We start from the raw sequence: 25,452 nt of genomic DNA on the forward strand, positions 1-25,452 counted from the left end.
CATTTTAAAATTCAAACAACTTGCAAGGAATTAATTCATATAAAATTCATATAAAATTTTCTTAGCCATTCCAAAATGATACACACACAGACAAAATAACAGTAGTACTATCCATAATGGCAATCAGAATAAACAAAAACATGGAAAATGAATTATGTAATGGATAAAACAATGAACCCTAAACTCCAAGCATATCTATAAGATGGCAAACAGGTTGATATTTCAAAAGCTCTCCACTCTAGTTCTACATATATTAATAAAGATGACTGATGTACGCTTTAAATGAAAAGAACCAACTGCAGAACAGTATTATAGTATTAATCTTATTTATATTTAAAAACGAACAGCAACAAAAGATATATGTTTGCATGTTTATATCTAGAAATTTTCTAGAAAATAAGAAACTGTTAATAGTGCTCGCCTCTAAAGGGGGGAGATCATTGGAAATGAGGGAGGACTTTAGCTTTTTTGCCTTACTGTATTAATTCTTTAATTTACTCTATGGATAGAGGTTCATAGTATTAAAAAAACAGTTTTAAAAAATAAGTCTTCCCATCTTTTTTTTTTTTAATTTTATTTATTTATTTATTTATGGCTGTGTTGGGTCTTCGTTTCTGTGCGAGGGCTTTCTCTAGTTGCGGCAAGCGGGGGCCTCTTCATCGTGGTGCGCGGGCCTCTCACTATCACGGCCTCTCTTGTTGCGGAGCACAGGCTCCAGACGCGCAGGCTCAGTAATTGTGGCTCACGGGCCTAGTTGCTCCACGGCATGTGGGATCCTCCCAGACAAGGGCTTGAACCTGTGTCCCCTGCATTGGCAGGCGGATTCTCAACCACTGTGCCACCAGGGAAGCCCCCCATCTAACTATTAAGTCCGACTCAAAGTCAACATTTTACAGAAACATTTAAAGTTTAACACCGTAAACAACTTTAATTTGGCCACACTCTTTCCCCAGTTGTGGGTGGAAAGGCAGAAGAATAACCAAAACAACATGCCCTACTTAAAAAAGCAGAAAGCCCTAACATGTTTTTATTAGTGAGAGATATAGATACACTCATGTTTAATGGAAACTATGATATATAGAAACTCTAAGAATTTTACCAAGTTGTCCCATTTTTTAAAAAAAGAGCTAACACTGGGAAAGTACACTAGAAAAACTGTGTCCTTTTCAATGCATTTCAACAGGCTGTTATGTTACCCAAAGTCTTACATAAAAAGACGCCTTGAAGTCAGAGCCAAAACAAAAAATTTTTTTTCTCTAGAGAAAAGTGATTTACTTTCTTCTTGTATTGGTCAATGAGAACTATACAACTTAAAATTTTTGTGTTGTGAGCTACCAGAATGCGTAGCTAAATTCAATGCTCAGTAGTAATAACTATCTCAGTCCAGATGTCTTGGTTTTATCTACTTTTTAAACCCCTTTTAATAAGTTAGCAAGTTGGTTTGTTCCTTCTTCATTTTCATCCTGCTGGTGAGCCATCTTTAATCATTTTTGGAGGGCAAACTACCTGAATAAACACACACACACAAGTAGCACAACACCTTAACTGGAAGTGTGAAATGAAATATGAAATAAATTTACATAGTATACTGCAGATATTCTTCCTTTTAAAATAAATTTTAGCAGATCTTAAACACTAAAACATGAATTACACTCTTGCTTCTAAAAGTATGTAATAAGATTACCAGCTTATAGCAGTGTGCTAATGAACTGAAAAGTAAACTATAAACCCAGAAGCAGCTTTACAGAAACTAGGGTAAAAATTTCTGCAGTAAGGTAAAAGCACACACAGTTCTGCAACAGATTTCTCATGTTGACTGACCCAATTCTAAATTACAGTTGACCCCTGAACAACTCGGGTATTAGGGGCACCCACCCTCCTCACATTTGAGAATCCGTGTGCAACTTACAGTTGGCCCTCCATATCCACAGTTCTGCATGTGCAAATTAACCAACCATGGATTGTGCAGTAGTACAATATTTACTATTGAAAAAAATCTGCATATATGTGGACCCACTCAGTTCAAACCTGTTGTTCAAGTGTCAACTGTACTCATTTTAGCTGACAAATATTCACTGAATGTCCACTAAGTGCAAAGATCCGTGCCCGCGTATAGCTTTTCATCTAGTGGATGATACAAACATAAACAATTGTCACACAAATAAATATAAAATTGCAAACTTATGTTATAAGAAACTGATTAAATCCAAGAAAGGATAAACATTTAAAGTAGTTAAAAATAATTGTCAAGGACTTCCCTGGTGGCGCAGTGGTTAAGAATCCGCCTGCCAATGCAGGGGACATGGGTTCAATCCCTGGTCAGGGAAGATCCCACATGCCGCGGAGCAACTAAGCCCATGTGCCACAACTACTGAGCCTGCACTCTAGAGCCCGTGAGCCACAACTACTGAAGCCTGTGTGCCTAGAGCCCGTGCTCTGCAACAAGATAAGCCACCGCAATGAGAAGGCCGCACATCACAACAAAGAGTAGCCCCCGCTCGCCGCAACTAGAGAAAGCCCGCACACAGCAACGAAGACCCAATGCAGCCAAAAATAAATAAATACGTAAATAAAATAAAAATAAAAATAAATCCAAAAACAGTCATTATAAAAAAAAAGTTGTCAGAGGGTGTGAGGGAGGGGGATGAAAGGGGGAGGAGATGTGGGAACATATGTATATGTATGACTGATTCACTTTGTTATAAAGCAGAAACTAACACACCATTGTAAAGCAATTATACTTCAATAAAGATGTTTAAAAAAAAATAAAAGAAATAAAACAATAAATACAGTTTGGCACTTTAAAAAAAAAAATTGTCAAGACAAAGCTACAGTGTGAGGAAAACAATGAACACACAAGAACTCGATGATGGTAAGTGTCACCTGGACTGTTGTCTCTTGCTGTCATCTGCATAAGAAGTGCCATCTGCTTTCGCTCTGACAGTGGATAACCAAAAAGAATGCTAACTGGAGTGGACTTCTTATTTCCAGCTTCCTTTTTTGTTTTCTTCTTTTCTGGACCTTCTTTCTCTGGAATTATTAATAAATATGTAAGAATCTGAAACAAATGTAAGCACTCAAAAGTAAAACATAAGGAGACTTGTTAAAAATAGATGATACATGTTTATGAGAAACAAGGGTAACAGAGGAACTTGCAATAGGCAGACAAAAGGGCACTAGGCTTTTATTATATAAGCAATTTTCTTCCTGAATGCTTTGAAAAAAATAGTCTTGTGTAATTTTCAGAAAATTAATAACATTCGGAAATTTAGTACTAGTAAAATTTTTAATGATTTGTTCTATTAAATAACACTTCGAACAATCCTTAGTTTTACATCTTTGAAATGCCTCTTTCATTCATTATAATTTTATTCTATTATTGATAAGTTTATATAGCAACGTTCCTTCATATTACCTCCCTAATTCCACTAATAATCTGTACAATCTTCTAAGGAGGTGTTTAAAATAAAGCATATCACACGGAGTAATTACTGAAAAAAAACGCCAAATCACTTTATTTCAGTCAAAGGACAGCTGAACATGGAACAGTATTAATCAAAGCTAAAACTGAGCAAATTAAAGATTCTATATGTGTGTGATAAGGGGCCGGGGATGGTTAATAGAGATCCTGAAAAGATCCAAAAATGTCTTAAGATTTTTCAAAGAGATTTGATCCATCATAAAGTCAGCTCTCAGACTTAGCTATTTGGCAAATCTCTGGCAATGGAGACAGCATTCCCCATTAAGTGACAGAAAATTCAGATGGAACTGGATTCCACAGGTCAAAGAAATACAGGTGTCTGTTCCTTCCTTCCTTTAGGACTTTTCTGGGAATTAATTCAAGTGGCCCTGTGAGATGAGCTGCCTATTAACTGTCTAGGTATTTATTTCTTGGGAAACCCTGTACCAATATCTGGGATTTACTGATCCAGGTTTGTGGTATAAAGAGGGGCTACAAAACTAAATAAATTAGTAAAAATTTTAAATAAACGTGAAACAGCAAAAATGAGTGGAAGAAGAGAAGGCTTAGTAGTCAATATTGTGGTTTTTCTCAGGCAGATGTGGCCAGCAGCTAGACTACTCCAGGAGATAAGCATTTATTGATCTGGTAAAATTTTCAAGAAACTAATAAAATTTGATATTATTTAAATATTACTGTACTATAATTTAAGACATAAAAACTTGCAGTGTACCACTTAATTAGGATAAATTGGCATCCTAATGACCTAGAAAAATTAGAGGTCCTAATGTTTAAACTCTGCTGCCCACAAATCACTCAAAATTCAATAGCTCCTAAAATGTCCATTTTGTTGATATTTGCAAAATTTTACATAACAGAAACAAAAAATTTCAAGATTTTTGAAGTCAGCCTTTATTAATAGTTCTAATATATTATTTTCTTATTTCTCATTTCATTATCATTAATGAGCCAATTAGTATAAAGCCAGTTTCAGCAGTGTTTCACCCAACGTACTAAATGTATTATAAAGCCCTAAATAGGTCTTTTGGAGAAGCCTGTTTTTTTCTGAAACATATACTTTCTCCTAATAACATTCTGTATGCTTTGGTTCTCAGATTTAATGAGAAACCACAATTGTTATTTTAATAGTTTTCCATCTGAGTAACAAATCTTTAAATATAATGAATGTACTTCTCGTCCAAAATTAAAATATTTAACAGTGTGAAAATTTTAAAGAAAGTAGAAAAGTTGTTTTAAGGAAAAAAAGTAGAGTTTAGTAATTAGAAGAAGCAAAATTAAAAATACACAGTATCTATCCTTAAAATACTTCCTAAAATTTTGGGAAAATTTTGTCTTTTATTTTCTCATTTGCAAAACTATTGATTTTTGATATCAACTGCATTTTAATACAATCTTTTAAGAAGAATATGCTCTAGGACTTCCCTGGCGGTCCACTGGTTAAGACTCTGCACTTCCACTGCAGGGGGTGCAGGTTGGACACCTGGTCAGAGAACTAAGATCCTGCATGCTGCACAGGCGCAGCCAAAAAATTAAAAGAAAAAAAAAAAAAGTAAATTCAGTGAGATTTAGATTAAGATTAAAAGCAAAAATCAGTTGTGTTCCTCTATACCTGTAATGACCTCCTAAAAAAAAGAAAAAAAAGAATATGCTCTAAAGTGATATACACTCAGTTTACAGAAGAAAGTGAGACACTTATGAATTCATTATTAAAATTCCATGCTGCCAAATGAGCAAACATATAATTATTACATTTTGGAAAAGAACAAATTGGATATACTCCAAATATTCAAGCAAAAATTCAAATTAGATACTAGCATTCAATATGAACTCTGTTTTTTCTGAGTTACCTTAGCCATTTGTCTGAGTTCATGCTTTACATGAGACAGGAAAAGAAGGTAACTGAACAGGAGCTGGTGCAAGATAGCTAAGTTACAGATAACTATATACCATTCTTCAAAATCATAAATCTTAGATTAGTATGTCCCAAAGTGTGAGTTGAAAGCATTCAAATCTGACTATCTGGGATCTATCCTGTGAAGAACTTGTTTCCTCTGACCTGTCATAAGTAAAAAATGATCATATACGGTAATATTAGAAAAAGCCAGGTACTTTTTCAAATTTCAGTATCTGAAATACATACTTATTTGTTTGAATGACAGATCAGAATTTTAAAATTTAAACACAGGAATACTGACACATATACTCAATCTATACTAATAGATTTGAAATTCCACTCAGCCACCTTAAGAGATTTTTAAAGAAAAATCCAGGTGATTCATTTAAGACTAAAGAAAAACAGATATGGACTTTTCAACAATCCAATATTCTTTATTTCAAGGTTCAGAGGATCTTTAGAATTATAGAAATGTCTCGGTCTTATAATCATGAAAATCAGTGCTTTCTTTCCAGGTCTTGTCAGAATAAACAGAAAGCTCAACATTGTCACATCCCAATTAAGTATATTAAGGAGAAGAGACAAAATTGTTTTTCTTGGGGAACTAGCTCATAAGCCTATTAGTGTCTCAAAAACTAAATACAACATTTTCCCACAAAGCAGTCACTGTATAAGGCATGAAAGAATGGGAGCTACGATTCAAATACAGATGAACGTATTTAAATCAATCACATTTAGAATGTATATATACTTCAATTCTGAGGAAAAGCATTGCCAATTACTCTCTGGTTGTGAAGTATCTACACAATCTTTGACAGGTGGGTGCTTATATCTTCTGATTTCCAGCAATGATCCTCAGACCATGGATGGCTTCATCACATACAGCTCTTTTAGGTGCACCCTGGTACTTAGGAGCCCCATTTTAGAAAAGTACACCTAACTCCACAGAAAGTGTAAGTCTGTTCAATTTAAGGCAGATTGTAAACTTGCCTCCCACCCCCAAATTTTGATAACTAAGTATTACTGACTCATCAGCTCAATTAACAGCTTTCAGCATAATTTTAAGAATAAGTATTTGGTTCTATACCAACCCCACAGATTTTTTAAATGAATACAAGCTATATCAGAAACAGAAATTTTATTTCAGCTTTTAGAGTTAAATGTCATATGCTAAAAACTGGACATTAAGGGACTGAACAATATTTTACATTTAAAAAGTTCAGACATAAGAATGTAAGCTCATTAAAAACTAAAAAAAAAGATAATCAAAACACTTAACTAATTTAGTTTTCACATACTAGGGGATACATTTACTCTTTAATGGCATTTTTCCAGGAAACCTGGTGTTTTAATCTACTTTTAAATTCAACAGGGGCAGCAAAGTCAATACACTAAAGAGGTCAACTGAAAATTTTTAGATGTGTTTTTAAAAAAACACTGCATGTCTGAAGAGTAAGATGACACTGTCTATCAAAATCACTACACATGGTATACCGTGTGACGGGCATACAGCTAAGACACTAAGGACCCCGGGCACCTTCCCACAGGCGTTGCTGCACAGCACAACTCCAAGGCGGTTACTTTCACACTTTTCTACATGAATGGTGCCCCCAGGTTGCGCTGCACACCTGAGTGGCTGTGTGCAGGAGTCCTGCTTGTAACGTTCACACAGAGCATGTCCTGGACATGATGCACTGGAGATCTCAAATGAAGACTGGAAAATCTTGTGTCACTCATATAGTTCACTTATTCAACCACAGATATCTATATACTGGTTTGAAAATAAGTTACTTATAGTACAATAATTAATTATAAATGTGACAGAAACCACTGGCTAAACAGGAGCCCCTGATAATCTAATTACCTGAGTATGTCCTGTAAGAAGACATAAGTCTCTCCCCCCAATTTTCACTTGTATGTCCTGGATCTGAATCTACAGAATAAGAAGAGACAGGAGAAAAGAAAAAAAGCATACGAAGGGAAATGTAGAATTCAACAAACCAACATTTTTCAAAAGACCACAATGATGTATCGTTGTTTTTCCAAAAGATAATTTTTAAGGTAAAGCCAAAAGTACATTTCAAACACAGATTTGGCCAATACCTAAGATTTCAGTTTCTTTGATCTTATAGTTGAAAAAGTCAATCACGTAGTTTGCAATAATAGTTATTACTGAGGCTGCTTATTAAAACATATCATCTCTTTTGAGGATATATTTTTTCAATCTCTGAATAATGATAAAAGAGGCAGTACTCTATCACGTTTTTCTGTTTAGAATTTGTCTTTAGAAAACTTGAATAATGGACTTGCATCATTCTTTTTGTTCTATGAGTGCCAAAACTATTCAGAAGACAATAGAACATTTTGGACTACAGTATCATTCTAGACCACGGACCTTTCTATAATTTATAAACATTTCAAATAATACGAATTATTATTGACCACTACAAAAGACGTCTTAGAAAGAAAGTAGCCTAAATCAAAACAAAGTTTATCAGCAAAGAATATGAAATGCTGCCTAACAACTCAATAAATTAGAGAACTGACTTCTGGCAGTATGGCCAGAGCAAATAATTTTACTTACAAACAATATGCTGTTTTAACTCAACATAATATTATTCTGATCTTCACATTCTCAATTTATTGGCTTATGGTCTTCTTTCCAGGATGATCATTATAGACATTATTCATGAGTTGTTAGGTGTAAGGAAACAAAAGTGTTGGAAAAAACACCAATTTAGAGAACAAGTAACTCCTAAACATAGTATTTGAAAAATTTAAAGATAAGCCTAAAAGTTTAGCGATGAGAAGGCTTACTCAATCAAAGGGGAAATCATTAATAAAATAATATTTAGACCAATTTTAGAGCAAGTGGGTAAATGGACTGAATTACAAGTCTTTCAATAAACACTTATATTTCAAAATTTAACCCATTAAGTTAGCAACTAGAAGAATTCTATGAAGAATATTTGTCATTTCATTTAAAGATAAGCAAAAATTTTAAAAGGCCTCCATAGGTTGCAAAGAAAAAGGGGCAACTAATAAGTTGCACCAACAAATTGAATTAAATGGATTATTGAAAGCAGATCCTATTACTGTGACAGATGAAAGAATAGTGGATAAAATAAACTTTCAATTATATTCATTAATATAAGGAAGTAGTTTCTCCAAACCTTCCTTTGGAAGTAATTAATCCATCCAGACTCCACATACCCTTTTGGCTTTTACTGAAATAAGTATGCTTATATTTGGGGCGTTTGCATGTGTATTTTTATAAAGATTTAATTAAGGAGCTAGAAAATTAAAAGCTCCCATATTCTGTCCTTTTACTCAACTACTTCTTCCTTCAGTGCTATACTGAGACTAGACCATAATGAGACTATTGTTATCTATGAGGTTTTTGTAAAACACTGAGTGCTAAGCAGAGCAATTCTCTCTCCCTGATATGTTCTTTGCAGCAAGGCAAGACAAGCAATACCTATATTTTAAAAGCCATCTTTTTTGTTTTCAATTGAAGTATATAGTTGATTTACAATACTGTGTTGGTTTCAGGTGTACAGCAAAGTGATTCATTATATATACATGTATTTTTCAGATTATTTTCCATTATAGGTTACTGCAAGATATTGAATATAGTTCCCTGTACTATAAAGTAAATCCTTGTTGTAGAAGCCATCTTTTTAAGTTAATATTCTGTTCTGGATTGCAAGAGAATAAGAAAAATATCAAGAATGATTTTAAGAGTGTGCACTACGTTTGAAAATTTTTATAATAAAATATCACTACGTTTGAAAATTTTTATAATAAAATATAATAAAATTTTTATAATAAAATAATATAATAAAAAAATATAATAAAATAAAATTTTTATAATAAAATATCAGAGTAAATCTATAATAAATAATCACCACGAAGAGCACCAAAAGAGGACTATCCTTATTAAGCAAAGCACTAATTTTATCTACTTTAACACAGTTACCAGAAAAATTACGTTTTCTTTTTTTTTTTAAAGTTATTTTAATTAATTAATTAATTAATTATTTTTTATTTTTGACTGTGTTGGGTCTTCGTTTCTGTGCGAGGGCTTTCTCTAGTTGCGGCAAGTGGGGGCCACCCTTCATCGCGGTGCGTGGACCTCTCACTATCGCGGCCTCTCTTGTTGCGGAGCACAGGCTCCAGACGCGCAGGCTCAGTAATTGTGGCTCACGGGCCTAGTTGCTCCGCGGCATGTGGGATCTTCCCAGACCAGGGCTCGAACCCGCGTCCCCTGCATCGGCAGGCAGACTCTCAACCACTGCGCCACCAGGGAAGCCCCTGTTTTCTTTTTTTAAAAAAGTTTTCCTCTCCAAATTTGCTTGTGTCATTATATAGGGTAAATCCTTTAATGGCATCCAAAGCCTCAGGAAAGTTGGCCTTCTATGGCTGGCTGGCAGAGATTTAGTTCAAAACATTCGAACAGACTCTACAACTGCGACCATGGACTTTGGGAACAGATCATATTGTGTCTCTTTACATTTTCTCCTACCACATTTATTTACGTATTACTTACATATGCCACAAGAAAAAAATCAGTAAGGAAATAAATAATGCCTATTAAGAAGAAACAAATATTTTTTAAAAAGTAAAGAATGTTGTATTTTTTTTACTTATCTAAACATGCAAACTAAAATGAAGTATTACTGGTTTATCCCTATAGATACTTAGAGCTATCAAACCTAAAGAAAAACAAGTGCCATGATGTTATTTGAGATTAAAGAACATAAATATACTGCTGGAGCCTTTATAACTATGTATAACTATTTTGAAGGAACGTTATAGAAATGTTTTACCCTTTTAACCCTGTAAACTTACTCCTGGGAATGAATAAGAAAGAAAAAATTCAGGGTACAATAAAAATACAATCTGCAAAGACGCTCTATGGCATTACTCACAACAAAATAATTGCAAATTTAGCTTGGAGGCTAAGAAGAGATTCACTCATGTGTAGCCTCAAGATAACTGCTCAGTACTTTCAAGTTAAGGGATTGCCATGGCATCCTTTGGATGCCAATAGACTAGGAAAGAAAATAAGTATGATTTTATGACGGATAGTGTAGGAAAAAAGTTCCCTTAGGTAGAAACATTAATAACTTAAAGATAACAGCAGTTATACTATTAATTACTATGTCAAAAATTTTATATACAGTAACAGTATTATAAGGTGCCTACTCAATATTCATTCTCCCCTTACTAGGAATACTCCAATTTTGATCAGGGTGACAATATGCCCAGCTCAAAAATATTCGACTTTTCAGACTCCCCAGCAACTAGGGGAGCCTAACCAATTGAGGTGCAGGCAAAAGTTTCTAGGGAGGTTGTTTCATGAGTAAAAAGGCAAAAGTCTCTCTGGGAGAAAGATACCTCTGTCTTTGGTCCTTCCTCTCATCTTTTCTGCCCAGGAAGGATGTATCCTGTGACTATAAGGCAAAATGCTTAAGGACAAAGGCTACGTATGAGCTAAGGGTAGCAGAGCATAAAGATGAAAAGAGCCCAGTCCCTGATGGTGTTACTGAACTGCTATACCAACTCTGGACTGCCTATGCCTGGTCTTACTGCATTAGATGAAAAAAATCCCTATCTATTTAAGCCAGTATTAGTTTTCCGTTTTAATTAATGTATCGCAAGCTGATTTTACATGATATGTCACTTAGAGGTTACAATTTTCTGAAGTTGGTATTATATGCACTTTTATAGATGAGAAAATTGGGACTTACAAGGAACTCAACTAATTTGGCCAGGGCTAATAGGTGGCTGAGCAAGGACTCAACAATGGTCTGTCAGACTCCAAAGCTTCTGATAATAAACACTATGCTATGATTTCCCTCTGTTATAACTACAATAACTTATCTGGTCAGGATTCTAGACTAGGAAAGATTAAAAGTAAAAGCTAAAAGTAGGTGATAAAGCAAGCTGATGCAGTAGCTGTAAGAAATAATTTGTCTTCTAGATAAGAAGTAGTTGCTTCCATAGGTTCAATGAGTCATTGTATAGATTGGCCTCAACATTTCATGGGACAAAATTTATAGGACTTCTCTAATAGGATAGGACAATGTGGGATTCATACTGGAATGATATAAGTAGATATACTGGAGATTTGCTGAAATGAACAGTATTATGATACAGCTATAAGAACTCACTGGCATGACTTTGAATTATGCTGTAATTTTTCCCCAAATTTTATCTGAATTTCTTTTCTAGAAAGTGCTATCTTTTAAAAAATTAATACATATTAAATAATTGAGAATTTGGAAAGTTTAAGACACACTAGGGTATCTCAAAACGAAGACTAGGAATGACTCAGCCGGTTGATGGCATTACTGCTGATTTTGAGGACCACTGAATCTTCCTTGGACAATATGAATGTCTTAAAAAAAAATAATGACCGTGTTTTATAAAAATAATGTATGTTTGTTATTTTAAAAATTCAAGGCATATAAAGAATACAAAGAAGAAAGTAACAAATCATCCCAAATCCTGGAAACAAAATGTTAACATCTCAAGAGCATCATGCCAAGCATCCTTCTAAATGTATATAAAGACAGAGGAACTAGTAGAGAGAGAGAGAAATCAACTTATGTAAGAATAAGAAAATATCATACATATGTGCTATCTTTAAATAAAAATCTGTAAGATTAACTTTAGTTTAATCCAACATAAAAAGAAAAGAAACTAAAGGAATTGCTCTTCTCTATAAGAGATACCATATACTAAAATATAAACACACACATATATAAACATATAGGTAAAATTTTAAAGGAAAGATTAAAAGTTTTAAAGATTAAAAACAGATTATTTCAGTTTCAGACAATTTCAGTTAATCCCTTGCTATGAGAGATGATGAGTTGAGTAGCACTCTTAGCATTTTCTCCTTATTCCCCACTCCCTGTTCTTTTACTTTTCACCTAAGTCAGGGCTTATAATATTTACATTTTTGTTCAGGACCTTTAATAAACCCACTAGGTTTAGGCTTAGTTCTACAATGAAACAGTCTTTATATTTAAACAATCTTATCTTTCTGTATGTGTGTTAAGTATGTCCTGTGTGCATATGCATACAAATATAAAGAATATGACATAATGCAAACAGTACATATTATTTCATAACCTACTTTTTTACTTCGTATACTATGAACATCTTTCCATACAGTTTATTCTTCTACAATGTTATTTTAAGGGTAAAAGATCATATTTCTTCATTGGATTTACCATAATTTAACAAATCCTATATTTCTTGACACTCTTTTCCTGTTTTTTCTATTATAAAGAAAGCTGAGAGAAATATACTTGAAGATAATTTTTACTCTCATCAATAATTATTTATATAGAATAAATGACAAAAGAAAGAATAAGTCAAATGTTAACAAACTTTTAGTTTTTAACATATGCTGTTATATCTACCTTCAACAAGGTAGTTCCATAATTTAGACAAACTAAAGCAAGTTCCTATTTCAAACCAGTGACCAGTTTGTATGATTTAAGCCAACGACAGTTTTGTCAATCATTGTAAACTCTATTTCTTTGAGTACTATTAATACATTTCATATATTTCTTCACCAACTGTAATTCTGTTGTTCTGAACTACTTGCTTGTATCTTTTGTCCATTCTCCCATTTCTGTATTTTTCTCTTCACATTTAAGAGAACTTTAATTACTAATTATATTAAGATATATTATATTATATTATCTTATATTATATTATATAAGATATATATATATCTTATCTTATCTTATATATATATATATAAGATTATATATTATATATATAAGATATATTATATTATCTTATCTTATATTATATAAGATAAGATATATAACATATATTAATATATGTTATAAATATTTCTCCCTTTTATAGTTTATTCTGTATAGTTTCAGCTAATGATTTAAAATTTTAAAAAGATCAATGTCAAATACGGGGTTTGGTGCTATAATTATCTTTCATATGGAAAATATCAGTTAATGGTACTCTGGACTCTTTTTTTTTAATTATGAAAATAAGACAGCTTAATTGTAAATAAGACATTTTGCCTTGGGCCTGGGGAAATTCTTCTTAATGCTTTGGATGTGTGTGTATGTGTGTGCGTGCAAAACTAAAGCCTTCATCTGTTATTTACTAAAATTTATAAATTCAGCCTACCCAAAATATAGAAATACATGTTTAAATCTATCAAAATCTCATTTAATGTTAGCCATGTAACCTTTTCAAAAAAAAAAAAAATAAAGAGTTTGTTTCATGAAACAGTCTTAGAGAGAGCTGCAATGTCCCACTAAATTCAAATAGTGGAAAGACTGTAGCAGGGGATAAGCATATAATCCAATCAATAAAATATGAATTAGACTATGTTTATTCAGTGCCTAAAGTTCATGTCTTCCTAAGTCTTTCTTTTATTTTGCACTAAATAAAAGACAAATAACCCACCGGATCTAATAACAAAGGTTCTCATGGGAAGTGTACTATTTTGAAACCTTATTTCTAAGTCCCTTCTTCAAACTACTAGTAGGATTATCACTGTCACTGGAAAACAAAACCTGGTTAATGTAAGTACTTTAAAAATAACTAGTAAAAGGGCTTCTAAGGAGAGAGTATGAGACAAGTTAAATCTTGTATATTTGAAGGCACAGAAGCACCTTCTCAGCTAAGTGACCTAGTAATACCTTGAGAAAAATGCTTAAAAATAAGGAGGGTCAAACTTCAAAACAAAAGAAAGAAAGAAAGAAAGATTCTGAACCTCTAGAAGAAGACAGTGTAACTTAAAATGAACAAAGCACATAATTTCTTAATCACTCAAAAAAGAGCAATTTTCAAAGTTTAAAAATGTCATAAGCGTTTAAGAAAAATTTTTAGTTCAAGCTAAGAGAAACAGCCAAATACACAAAAGGAAACCTACTTACTAACAGTGTATAGTAAAATTAAGTATTTTCTAAAGATTAGCACAAGGAGTTTCAAAAGTCTAGTCTTTTGAAAATAGTCTTTCAAAAAGTCTATTTTCACAGATTCTGGAGTCAAGATCATTCCCATACTGATGATTAAGATGGCTACAAAGATGAAAGTAGGATATGATCTCTGTACATAAATTTAGCATGTAACACTGATTTTCTTTCTTTTTTTTTTTTTTAAATAAATCTGTTTTTTTTTTTTTAAAGTTATACAATTATTTATTTATTTATTTATGGCTGTGTTGGGTCTTCGTTTCTGTGCGAGGGCTTTCTCTAGTTGCGGCAAGTGGGGGCCACTCTTCATCGCGGTGCGCGGGCCTTTCATTATTGCGGCCTCTCTTATTGCGGAGCACAGGCTCCAGACGCGCAGGCTCAGTAATTGTGGCTCACGGGCCTAGTTGCTCCGCGGCATGTGGGATCTTCCCAGACCAGGGCTTGAACCCGTGTCCCCTGCATTGGCAGGCAGATTCTCAACCACTGCGCCACCAGGGAAGCCCCAACACTGATTTTCTTTGAGTGAAACTAAAACATTCTTAAGAATAGTTCATTACCAATACTTCATTCAGGGGCTAAAACAATTATGATAAACATATAACGAACATTCAAGTTTATATTAGTTTCAAGAAACGATTAGTTCATGGCTAAAATACAACCTAGTAATTTATTAGATAGTGGTAATAAGGTTTTAATCTATTATGAATAACTGGGATTTACTGATGGCAAGTTATCATTCCTGATATAGCAAAAGTTTTGAGGAAAAAAGTACTATGAACTGGGCTTAGGAAGCCTCAATATTTTTCTTCCTTTTTTTGAAAGGGACATATTTCTGATTCATTTCTGAATCTAAAATGCCTAAACTTTTTTCTTTGGTGGGTTCAATAATTTGTTCACAAAAACTCAACAGCTTTTTCTCAAATCTACCATGTCAATGCTCCATATTACTGAGTAAATTTTCATCACTGAAATGCTCCCTAAGCAATTAAGTTCTTAAAGTGGTAAGAAATTTGTAATAAACACTGAGACTAAGAAAAAAAGCTAATTGCTTTTATCTATGATAGAAATCAAATTTGGGTGAGGAATATATGAATTTCTGCCCCAATGATAAACCTGAAATTCTGAAATACAAATATTTCTCTCTAAAATGCAGTGAACAAGGAATGATAAAGAAAATCACAGTAAAAGAAGGATTATGATTTTACCAGAAAACAACAAAATTTCCTACCTGTGTCTGAATCTCGTTCTTCATTTCTTGATGGGCTGATGGTAAAAGGAAGTTTACGTTTCATGGACGATTTCTCTTTCATCTCCTTGCCCACATCACTCCGATCAATTTTTGGAGTTTTGCTATAGGATGCAATCTTGTCTTTACTCTATTAAAAAATTAAATATGAATAAACTTATAACAATATTAGCTGAGCAATACAGTATTAAAAAATACTTTATATAAAGTAGAAAGAGTATTACTACAAACCATCGTTGTCCTCAATGTCCTTAAGGTCCACTTTCAACGATCATAATGTGTTTTCTAACTTATTTCATATTCCCTTTTACTTAGTAATATAATTTTAAAATAACAAAACAAAATATCTTGAATATAATGGAACTCTATGTCTAAGATAGACATCATCACCAATAAACAAATATATAAATCAGAAAAAGCAGTCTAGATTGAATTAAGCAGATTGTATTTTATTAATACCATGTGTCCACTCATTTAGATAAAGTATCCTACCCTCATGCCTACAGCAATTACCAAGTTCACTCTTATGATACAACATCTGAATTGGTACATACAGCACATCTAACTGGGCTATGACAACTCCTTTGGAAAAACATGCTAGATACTAAGAACTAAGCCACATCACCTAGCAGGTGAGCATAAAAACTATGGTAATAAATGATAGATATCATAACCATAGAGATTTTCAGAAGAAAATGAGAAGTAGACTCAGACTGCAGAAGACACGAGCTTTCGACCCAAGCCAGAAAATAAAGGAAGGGAAGAGTGGGAAGAAGGGGCATAAAAAAATACTGAATTTTTTTTAAAAGTAGAATTTATCAACGAAAAGATGATTCAAAAAGAGCAATATAATAAAGCTTTTAGTGAGTCTAATCATGAAAAGAAGAAAAGGGAAAAAAAAAAAACAGGAAAAAAAAAAGACTGGGATTGAGACCTAAAATACAATTCCAGAGGGGATATTAAAAAGTTATGAAAGAATACTGTATTCATTTTTATACAATTACAATTTCAAGGCCTGGAAAAATGGATTATTTTCTTGGAAAACATGCATTCCTAAACACTGGCTCATGAAAGAAGTAGAAAAGCTGAATAGACCAATGATCATAGAAAACAATAAATCTATAGCCAAAGATTTTACGTCTAAAAAAGGTACCTATTCCAGAAGATTTTACGAGAGGTTTTAAATTAAAAATTCAGGGAAAATATATTTCCCATTTCATATAAACAATACTACAACACAGAAATAAGATTAGGAGAGACCCAATCCATTTTACAAGTGCGAAATAAACTAACACCAAAGAAGGGTTCAAGATAGAAATTATACACTAAATTGCTTATGAAATAAATGAAACAATAAACTGTCCTAAATAAACTGTCCAAACTTAGTGCCTTAGAAAGAGATCATAATCAAGCAGGATTCACCCAAAGAATGTAAGAATAGTTCATTATTAGAAAACCTCAAGACAATTCATTATATCAAAAGATTAAGGAAAAATCTTATTATGATGTTAATAGGTGACAATAACATCTAAATAGACCCTACATTCATTCTTGATAAACCTATTAGCAAATTAGGAAGAGAATGTGACTTCCTTATATCTTAACTGGTAAAGATTAGTAAAGAATAAAAGTCTCATACTATTTATTTCCCAGATGTAAAGGAAAATCCTCTTGAGCTGTTTTTTTACTTCTGCTAATGAAATGGAGCTTCACAGGCATGCCTTTTGCTTATAAGGTTGTTTTAAAACGTCGATTTTATTATTATTCTGGTATAGTGAGGCCAACAGATCAAGAGATCGCTGCCACTGAAAAGAGAGTTTGTTACTCACAGCTCCAAAGAAGAGGGGGCATGCCGCACCATGAGGTGCCACTGGGGGAAGCACCTAGGAGGTTCAGGAAGCAGAGGGAGGGGAAGGAAATGTGAGTTAAAGCTTTTATTGCGGTTTCCACAGGAAGAAAAAGGCAAGGCAGAGTAAGCAGGTTTAGGGTTGGCTAGTTTGCATAATTTCAGCAGACTCTAGGGTATAGGTGGTGTTTCTCTAGTTGTCTGGTACCTGGTTCTGGGGTGACTGTTATTAGGGCAGGGGGATAGTGGCCCAGAGTGTGAGAGCTGGATAGAGTTGGTGGTTGGGGATGGACTCTGGATTGGTTGGTTTGCATATGAAAGGTGTGGTCACACATAAGTTGTTTACTATCTCTGGGAACTGAGTAGCCCTGGGAAGGGCAGTCTCTCCAGGGTCACTGAGGCCCCAGATGTCAAAGCATCAGAAACAAAAAGGCATGATTAGTAAAATGGTTAGCCAACAAAGTTCTAAAGATTTGCCTTAGAAATACAAATCTTTGTTATTAAAAAAAGAATCTAAGAAAAACATTAGGTTGTCCCTTCTCCCTTGCACTTGTGTGAGTAAAGATACTGTTCTGTGCCATAAAACAAGAAAAACCAATTTGTTAATATGTTAAATGAAAAATGTTCACAAGAATTTATCAATCATACTCTCCTGTGCAATATGGTGATCAGTGTGAATATTCATTCCTGCTACCAACTTATTCTGTTCTCTGTAAAATAAAATTGTCCTTAAAAGTGTTACTTGAACAAAGCGTTTTTGTGAGAATCTTAACAATAAAAATTATTTTCTGATCTGGGGAAAGTAACTTTCAAAAGAAATAGCTATTTCTGATTGTCTTAAAATTTCTATATCATCAAATGGTATAAATACTCTTGTCAATTCAGGAGAGAATCACTGGCACATTCTTCTTTCATATCCATGACATAATAAACCTAACAGAGTCAGACTTTTTTTATTTTAAAATAGTTTAAGTCTTTTTCATTTATATTAATGATTTTCTTTCAATAACCTACAACAGCTATCATACATAGCAATGAAAGTATTAATGGCAAGACAAGAATGATTTTCTATCACTGCTGATATTGAACAATGTGCTGGTAGCCTTTACCAACTCAAGAAGATAGAAAAAAATAAGAGGTAAAAATTTACCTAGAAAAAAGAAAAAAAACAAACAAAAAAAACACTTGAAGTATATAAACCAAAATGTTAATGGCTATCTGTGGGTAATGGCATTACAGGTGTGCTGGGAGACAATTTTCCATAGCTCTCTTGCATTTCTGCACATCTTGCAAGCAGAAGCACTAAATCCCTTTATTCTATCTTTTCAAGGATATCTGTATAGAGAATAGCCTTGGAAGACAGAGAAAGTGTCTCCCTCTGGAGCAAAGGGTAGATCAGACCTGTTCACTGTTCAGTATAATAAATAATTTCTCCCTTTAGGGCAAAGGTCAGGTAGATTTATTGCCCATTAAAAAGATCTGGGGTTCCTCTCCTATAATACAATCCACTGTATATGTAGTTGTCACCTGGCCTTCTTTGCATCCCTTTGTGAGAAACAGGGCTCAGAGAACAGGCACAAATGCTGATATATGGCTACTGCGATTGCTGTGAGAAAAAACACTTTCCTCTCTATCTGATCCAGGAGTCTCATGTCTTCTGCCATAATCCATGAAACTAATTAGCTTGCAAGTAGGGTAAAACCTCAGATCCTTCATCTCGGACAAGGCAATTTCTGTTTTCATTATTCCTGTAATGAACATTATTACATTACTTGAATAACAAAAGAAAAGTTCTCACTTATCATGGGGATAGGAGATAATGAAGGTCTGAACTATATTGATGATGAAAAGGATAGGGCAGAGCTATTTAGAAAGGCAGACAATTAACATCCACTCTCTCACACTTTATGAATTTAACCCAGGTTTTAGCTTATCAGAAAAGGTTTGATGAAAGATTTTGTTTTGCAAATTATAGCTAATTTATAGCTAAAAATGTCAGTGGAAAAATTTTTAAACTAAAACCAATGGGGAGGAGGAGAGAAGATGGCGGAAGAGTAAGACGCGGAGATCACCTTCCTTCCCACAGATACAGTAGAAATACATCTACACGTGGAACTGCTCCTACAGAACACCCACTGAACGCTGGCAGAAAACGACAGACCTCCCAAAAGGCAAGAAACTCCCCCCATACTTGGGTAGGGCAAAAGAAAAAAGAAATAACAGAGACAAAAGAATAGGGACGGCACCTGCACCAGTGGGAGGGAGCTGTGAAGGAGGAAAGATTTCCACGCACTAGGAAGCCCCTTCACGGGCAGAGACTGCGGGTGGCAGAGGGGGGAAGCTTCGGAGCCACGGAGGAGAGCGCAGCCACAGGGGTGCGGAGGGCAAAGCAGAGAGATTCCCGCACAGAGGCTTGGCGCCGAGCAGCACTCACCAGCCCGAGAGGCTTGTCTGCTCCCCCGCCGGGGCGGGCGGGGCTGGGAGCTGAGGCTCGGCCTTCGGTCGCTTCGGTCGGATCGCAGGGAGAGGACTGGGGTTGGTGGCGTGAACACAGCCTGAAGGGGTTAGTGCACCACAGCTAGCCGGGAGGGAGTCCGGGAAAAAGTCTGCAGCTGCCAAAGAGGCAAGAGACTTTTTCTTCCCTCTTTGTTTCCTGGTGCGCGAGGAGAGGGGATTCAGAGCGCCGCCTAAACGAACTTCAGAGACGGGCGTGAGCCGCGGCTATCAGCGCGGATCCCACAGCAACAGGGGCGCAGAGGAAAAAGCGGAGAGATTCCCGCACAGAGGCTCAGCGCCGAGCAGCACTCACCAGCCCGAGAGGCTTGTCTGCTCAGCCGCCGGGGAGGGCGGGGCTGGGAGCTGAGGCTCGGGCTTCGGTAGGATCGCAGGGAGAGGACTGGGCTTGGCGGCGTGAACACAGCCTGAAGGGGTTAGCGCACCACAGCTGGCTGGGAGGGAGACCGGGAAAAAGTCTGCAGCTGCCGAAGACGCAAGAGACTTTTTCTTGCCTCTTTGTTTCGTGGCGCGCAAGGAAAAGGGGATTCAGAGCGCTGCCTAAATGAACTCCAGAGACTGGTGCGAGCCGCGGCTATCAGCGCGGACCCCAGAGACGGGCGTGAGACGCTGGGGCTGCTGCTGCCGCATCCAAAAATCCTGTGTGCGAGCACAGGTCACTCTCCGCGCCGCCCCTCCCGGGAGCCTGTGCAGTCCGCCACTGCCAGGGTCCCGTGATCCAGGGACAACTTCCCCGGGAGAACGCACTGCACGCCTCAGGCTGCTGCAACGTCACGACGGCCTCTGACGCCGCAGGCTTGCCCCGCCTCCTCCGTACCCCTCCCTCCCCGTGGCCTGGGTGAGCCAGAGCCCCCGAAGCAGCTGCTCCTTTAACCCCGTTCTGTCTGGGCGGGGAACAGACACCCTCAGGCGACCTACACGCAGAGGCGGGTCCAAATCCAAAGCTGAATCCCGGGAGCTGTGCGAACAGAGAAGAGAAGGGGAAATCGCTCCCAGCAGCCTCAGAAGCAGCGGATTAAAACTCCACAAACAACTTGATGTGATGCATCAGCTGAATACCTGAATAGACAACGAATCATCCCAAATTCAGGAGGTGGACTTTGGGAGCAGGATATATTAATTTTTCCCCTTTTCCTTTTTTTGTGAGTGTATATTATATGCTTCTGGGTGAGATTTTGTCTGTATAGCTTTGCTTTATAATAGCTTTATTTTACTTCACTATATTATAGCCTCTTTCTTTCTTTCTTTCTATTTTTTCTCCCTTTTACTCTGAGCCATGTGGACGAAAGGCTCTTGGTGCTCCAGCCAGGCATCAGGGCCGTACCTCTGAGGTGGGAGAGCCAACTTCAGGACACTGGTCCACAAGAGACCTCCCAGCTCCACGTAATACCAAACGGCAAAAATCTCTCAGAGATCTCCATCTCAACATCAAGACCCAGCATCACTCAATGACCAGCAAGCTACAGTGCTGGATACCCTATGCCAAACAACTAGCAAGACAGGAACACAGCCCCATCCATTAGCAGAGAGGCTTCCTAAAATCATAATAAGGCCACAGACACCCCAAAATACACCACCAGACGTGGACGTGCCCACCAGAAAGACAAGATCCAGCCTCATCCACCAGAACACAGGCACTAGTCCCCTCCACCAGGAAGCCTACACAACCCACTGAACCAACCTTAGCCACTGGGGACAGACACCAAAAACAACGGTAACTACGAACCTGCAGCCTGTGAAAAGGAGACCCCAAACACAGTAAGATAAGCAAAATGAGACGACAGAAAAACACACAGCAGATGAAGGAACAGGGTCAAAACACACCAGACTTAACAAATGAAGAGGAAATAGGTAGTCTACCTGAAAAAGAATTCAGAATAATGATAGTAAGGATGATCCAAAATCTGGGAAATAGAATAGACAAAATGCAAGAAACATTTAACAAGGACGTAGAAGAACTAAAGAGGAACCAAGCAATGATGAAAAACACAATAAATGAAATTAAAAATACTCTAGATGGGATCAATAGCAGAATAACTGAGGCAGAAGAAAGGATAAGTGACCTGGAAGATAAAATGGTGGAAATAACTACTGCAGAGCAGGATAAAGAAAAAAGAATGAAAAGAAATGAGGACAGTCTCAGAGACCTCTGGGACAACATTAAACGCACCAACATTCGAATTATAGGGGTCCCAGAAGAAGAAGAGAAAAAGAAAGGGACTGAGAAAATATTTGAAGAGATTATAGTTGAAAACTTCCCTAATATGGGAAAGGAAAGAGTTAATCAAGTCCTGGAAGCACAGAGAGTCCCATACAGGATAAACCCAAGGAGAAACACGCCAAGACACATATTAATCAAACTGTCAAAAATTAAATATAAGGAAAACATATTAAAAGCAGCAAGGGAAAAACAAAAAATAACACACAAGGGAATCCCCATAAGGTTAACATCTGATCTTTCAGCAGAAACTCTGCAAGCCAGAAGGGAGTGGCAGGATATACTTAAAGTGATGAAGGAGAAAAACCTACAACCAAGATTACTCTACCCAGCAAGGATCTCATTCAGATGTGATGGAGAAATTAAAACCTTTACAGACAAGCAAAAGCTGAGAGTTCAGCACCACCAAACCAGCTTTACAACAAATGCTAAAGGAACTTCTCTAGGCAAGAAACACAAGAGAAGGAAAACACCTACAATAACAAACCCAAAACATTTAAGAAAATGGGAATAGGAACATACATATCGATAATTACCTTGAATGTAAATGGATTAAATGCTCCCACCAAAAGACACAGGCTGGCTGAATGGATACAAAAACAAGACCCATATATATGCTGTCTACAAGAGACCCACTTCAGACCTAGAGACACATACAGACTGAAAGTGAGGGGATGGAAAAAGATATTCCATGCAAATGGAAATCAAAAGAAAGCTGGAGTAGCAATTCTCATATCAGACAAAATAGACTTTAAAATAAAGACTATTACAAGAGACAAAGAAGGACACTATATAATGATCAAGGGATCGATCCAAGAGGAAGGTATAACAATTGTAAATATTTATGCACCCAACATAGGAGCACCTCAATACATAAGGAAAATACTAACAGCCATAAAAGGGGAAATCGACAGCAACACAATCATAGTAGGGGACTTTAACACCCCACTTTCACCAATGGACAGATCATCCAAAATGAAACTAAATAAGGAAACACAAGCTTTAAATGATACATTAAACAAGATGGACTTAATTGATATTTATAGGACATTCCACCCCAAAACAACAGAATACACATTTTTCTCAAGTGCTCATGGAACATTCTCCAGGATAGATCATATCTTGGGTCACAAATCAAGCCTTGGTAAATTTAAGAAAATTGAAATCGTATCAAGTATCTTTTCCGACCACAACGCTATGAGACTAGATATCAATTACAGGAAAAGATCTGTAAAAAATACAAACACATGGAGGCTACACAATACACTACTTAATAACGAAGTGATCACTGAAGAAATCAAAGGGGAAATCAAAAAATACCTAGAAACAAATGACAATGGAGATACGACGACCCAAAACCTATGGGACGCAGCAAAAGCAGTGCTAAGAGGGAAGTTTATATAGCAATACAAGCCTACCTCAAGAAACAGGAAACATCTCGAATAAACAACCTAACCTTGCACCTAAAGCAATTAGAGAAAGAAGAACAAAAAAACCCCAAAGCCAGTAGAAGGAAAGAAATCATAAAGATTAGGTCAGAAATAAATGAAAAAGAAATGAAGGAAACAATAGCAAAAATCAATGAAACTAAGAGCTGGTTCTTTGAGAAGATAAACAAAATTGATAAACCATTAGCCAGACTCATCAAGAGAAAAAGGGAGAAGACTCAAATCAATAGAATTAGAAGTGAAAAAGGAGAAGTAACCACTGACACTGCAGAAATACAAAAGATCATGAGAGATTACTACAAGCAACTCTATGCCAATAAAATGGACAACCTGGAAGAAATGGACAGATTCTTAGAAATGCACAAACTGCCGAGACTGAACCAGGAAGAAACAGAAAATATGAACAGACCAATCACAAGCACTGAAATTGAAACTGTGATTAAAAACCTTCCAACAAACAAAAGCCCAGGACCAGATGGCTTCACAGGCGAATTCTATCAAACATTTAGAGAAGAGCTAACACCTATCCTTCTCAAACTCTTCCAAAATATTGCAGAGGGAAGAACACTCCCAAACTCATTCTACGAGGCCACCATCACCCTGATACCAAAACCAGACAAAGATGTCACAAAGAAAGAAAACTACAGGCCAATATCACTGATGAACATAGATGCAAAAATCCTCAACAAAATACTAGCAAACAGAATCCAACAGCACATTAAAAGGATCATACACCATGATTAAGTGGGGTTTATCCCAGGAATGCAAGGATTCTTCAATATACGCAAATCAATCAATGTGATACACCATATTAACAAATTCAAAGAGAAAAACCATATGATCATCTCAATAGATGCAGAGAAAGCTTTCGACAAAATTCAACAGCCATTTATGATAAAAGCCCTGCAGAAAGTAGGCATAGAGGGAACTTTCCTCAACATAATAAAGGCCATATATGACAAACCCACAGCCAACATTGTCCTCAATGATGAAAAACTGAAACCATTTCCACTAAGATCAGGAACAAGACAAGGTTGCCCACTGTCAACACTATCATTCAACATAGTTTTGGAAGTGTTAGCCACAGCAATCAGAGAAGACAAAGAAATAAAAGGAATCCAAATCGGAAAAGAAGAAGTAAAGCTGTCACTATTTGCAGATGACATGTTACTATACATAGAGAATCCTAAAGATGCTACCAGAAAACTCCTAGAGCTAATCAATGAATTTGGTAAAGTAGCAGGATACAAAATTAATGCACAGAAATCTCTTGCATTCTATACACTAATGATGAAAAATCTGAAAGTGAAATTAAGAAAACACTCCCGTTTACCATTGCAACAAAAAGAATAAAATATCTAGGAATAAACCTACCTAAGGAGACAAAAGACCTGTATGCAGAAAATTATAAGACACTGATGAAAGAAATTAAAGATGATACAAATAGATGGAGAGATATACCATGTTCCTGGATTGGAAGAATCAACATTGTGAAAATGACTCTACTACCCAAAGCAATCTACAGATTCAATGCAATCCCTATCAAACTACCACTGGCATTTTTCACAGAACTAGAACAAAAAATTTCACAATTTGTATGGAAACACAAAAGACCCCGAATAGCCAAAGCAATCTTGAGAATGAAAAATGGAGCTGGGGGAATCAGGCTCCCTGACTTCAGACTATATTACAAAGCTTCAGTAATCAAGACAGTTTGGTACTGGCACAAAAACAGAAATATAGATCAATGGAACAGGATAGAAAGCCCAGAGATAAACCCACACACATATGGTCACCTTATCTTTGATAAAGGAGGCAAGCATATACAGTGGAGAA

At 35.9% G+C, this 25,452-nt stretch overlaps 1 protein-coding gene across 1 annotated transcript in view; it reads right to left on the bottom strand.

Annotated features, from left to right (window-relative positions):
• Positions 1 to 25,452, bottom strand: part of ANKRD12 (ankyrin repeat domain 12) — a 121,513-nt gene that overhangs the window by 57,648 nt on the left and 38,413 nt on the right. Inside the window, 3 exon segments of the mRNA XM_036874289.1 lie at positions 2,884 to 3,030; positions 7,240 to 7,308; positions 15,573 to 15,720. Coding sequence (XP_036730184.1) covers positions 2,884 to 3,030; positions 7,240 to 7,308; positions 15,573 to 15,720 — 364 coding nt within the window.

Source organism: Balaenoptera musculus, chromosome 14 (assembly GCF_009873245.2).
Source record: "Balaenoptera musculus isolate JJ_BM4_2016_0621 chromosome 14, mBalMus1.pri.v3, whole genome shotgun sequence".
NCBI classification, from domain to species: Eukaryota; Metazoa; Chordata; class Mammalia; order Artiodactyla; family Balaenopteridae; genus Balaenoptera; species Balaenoptera musculus.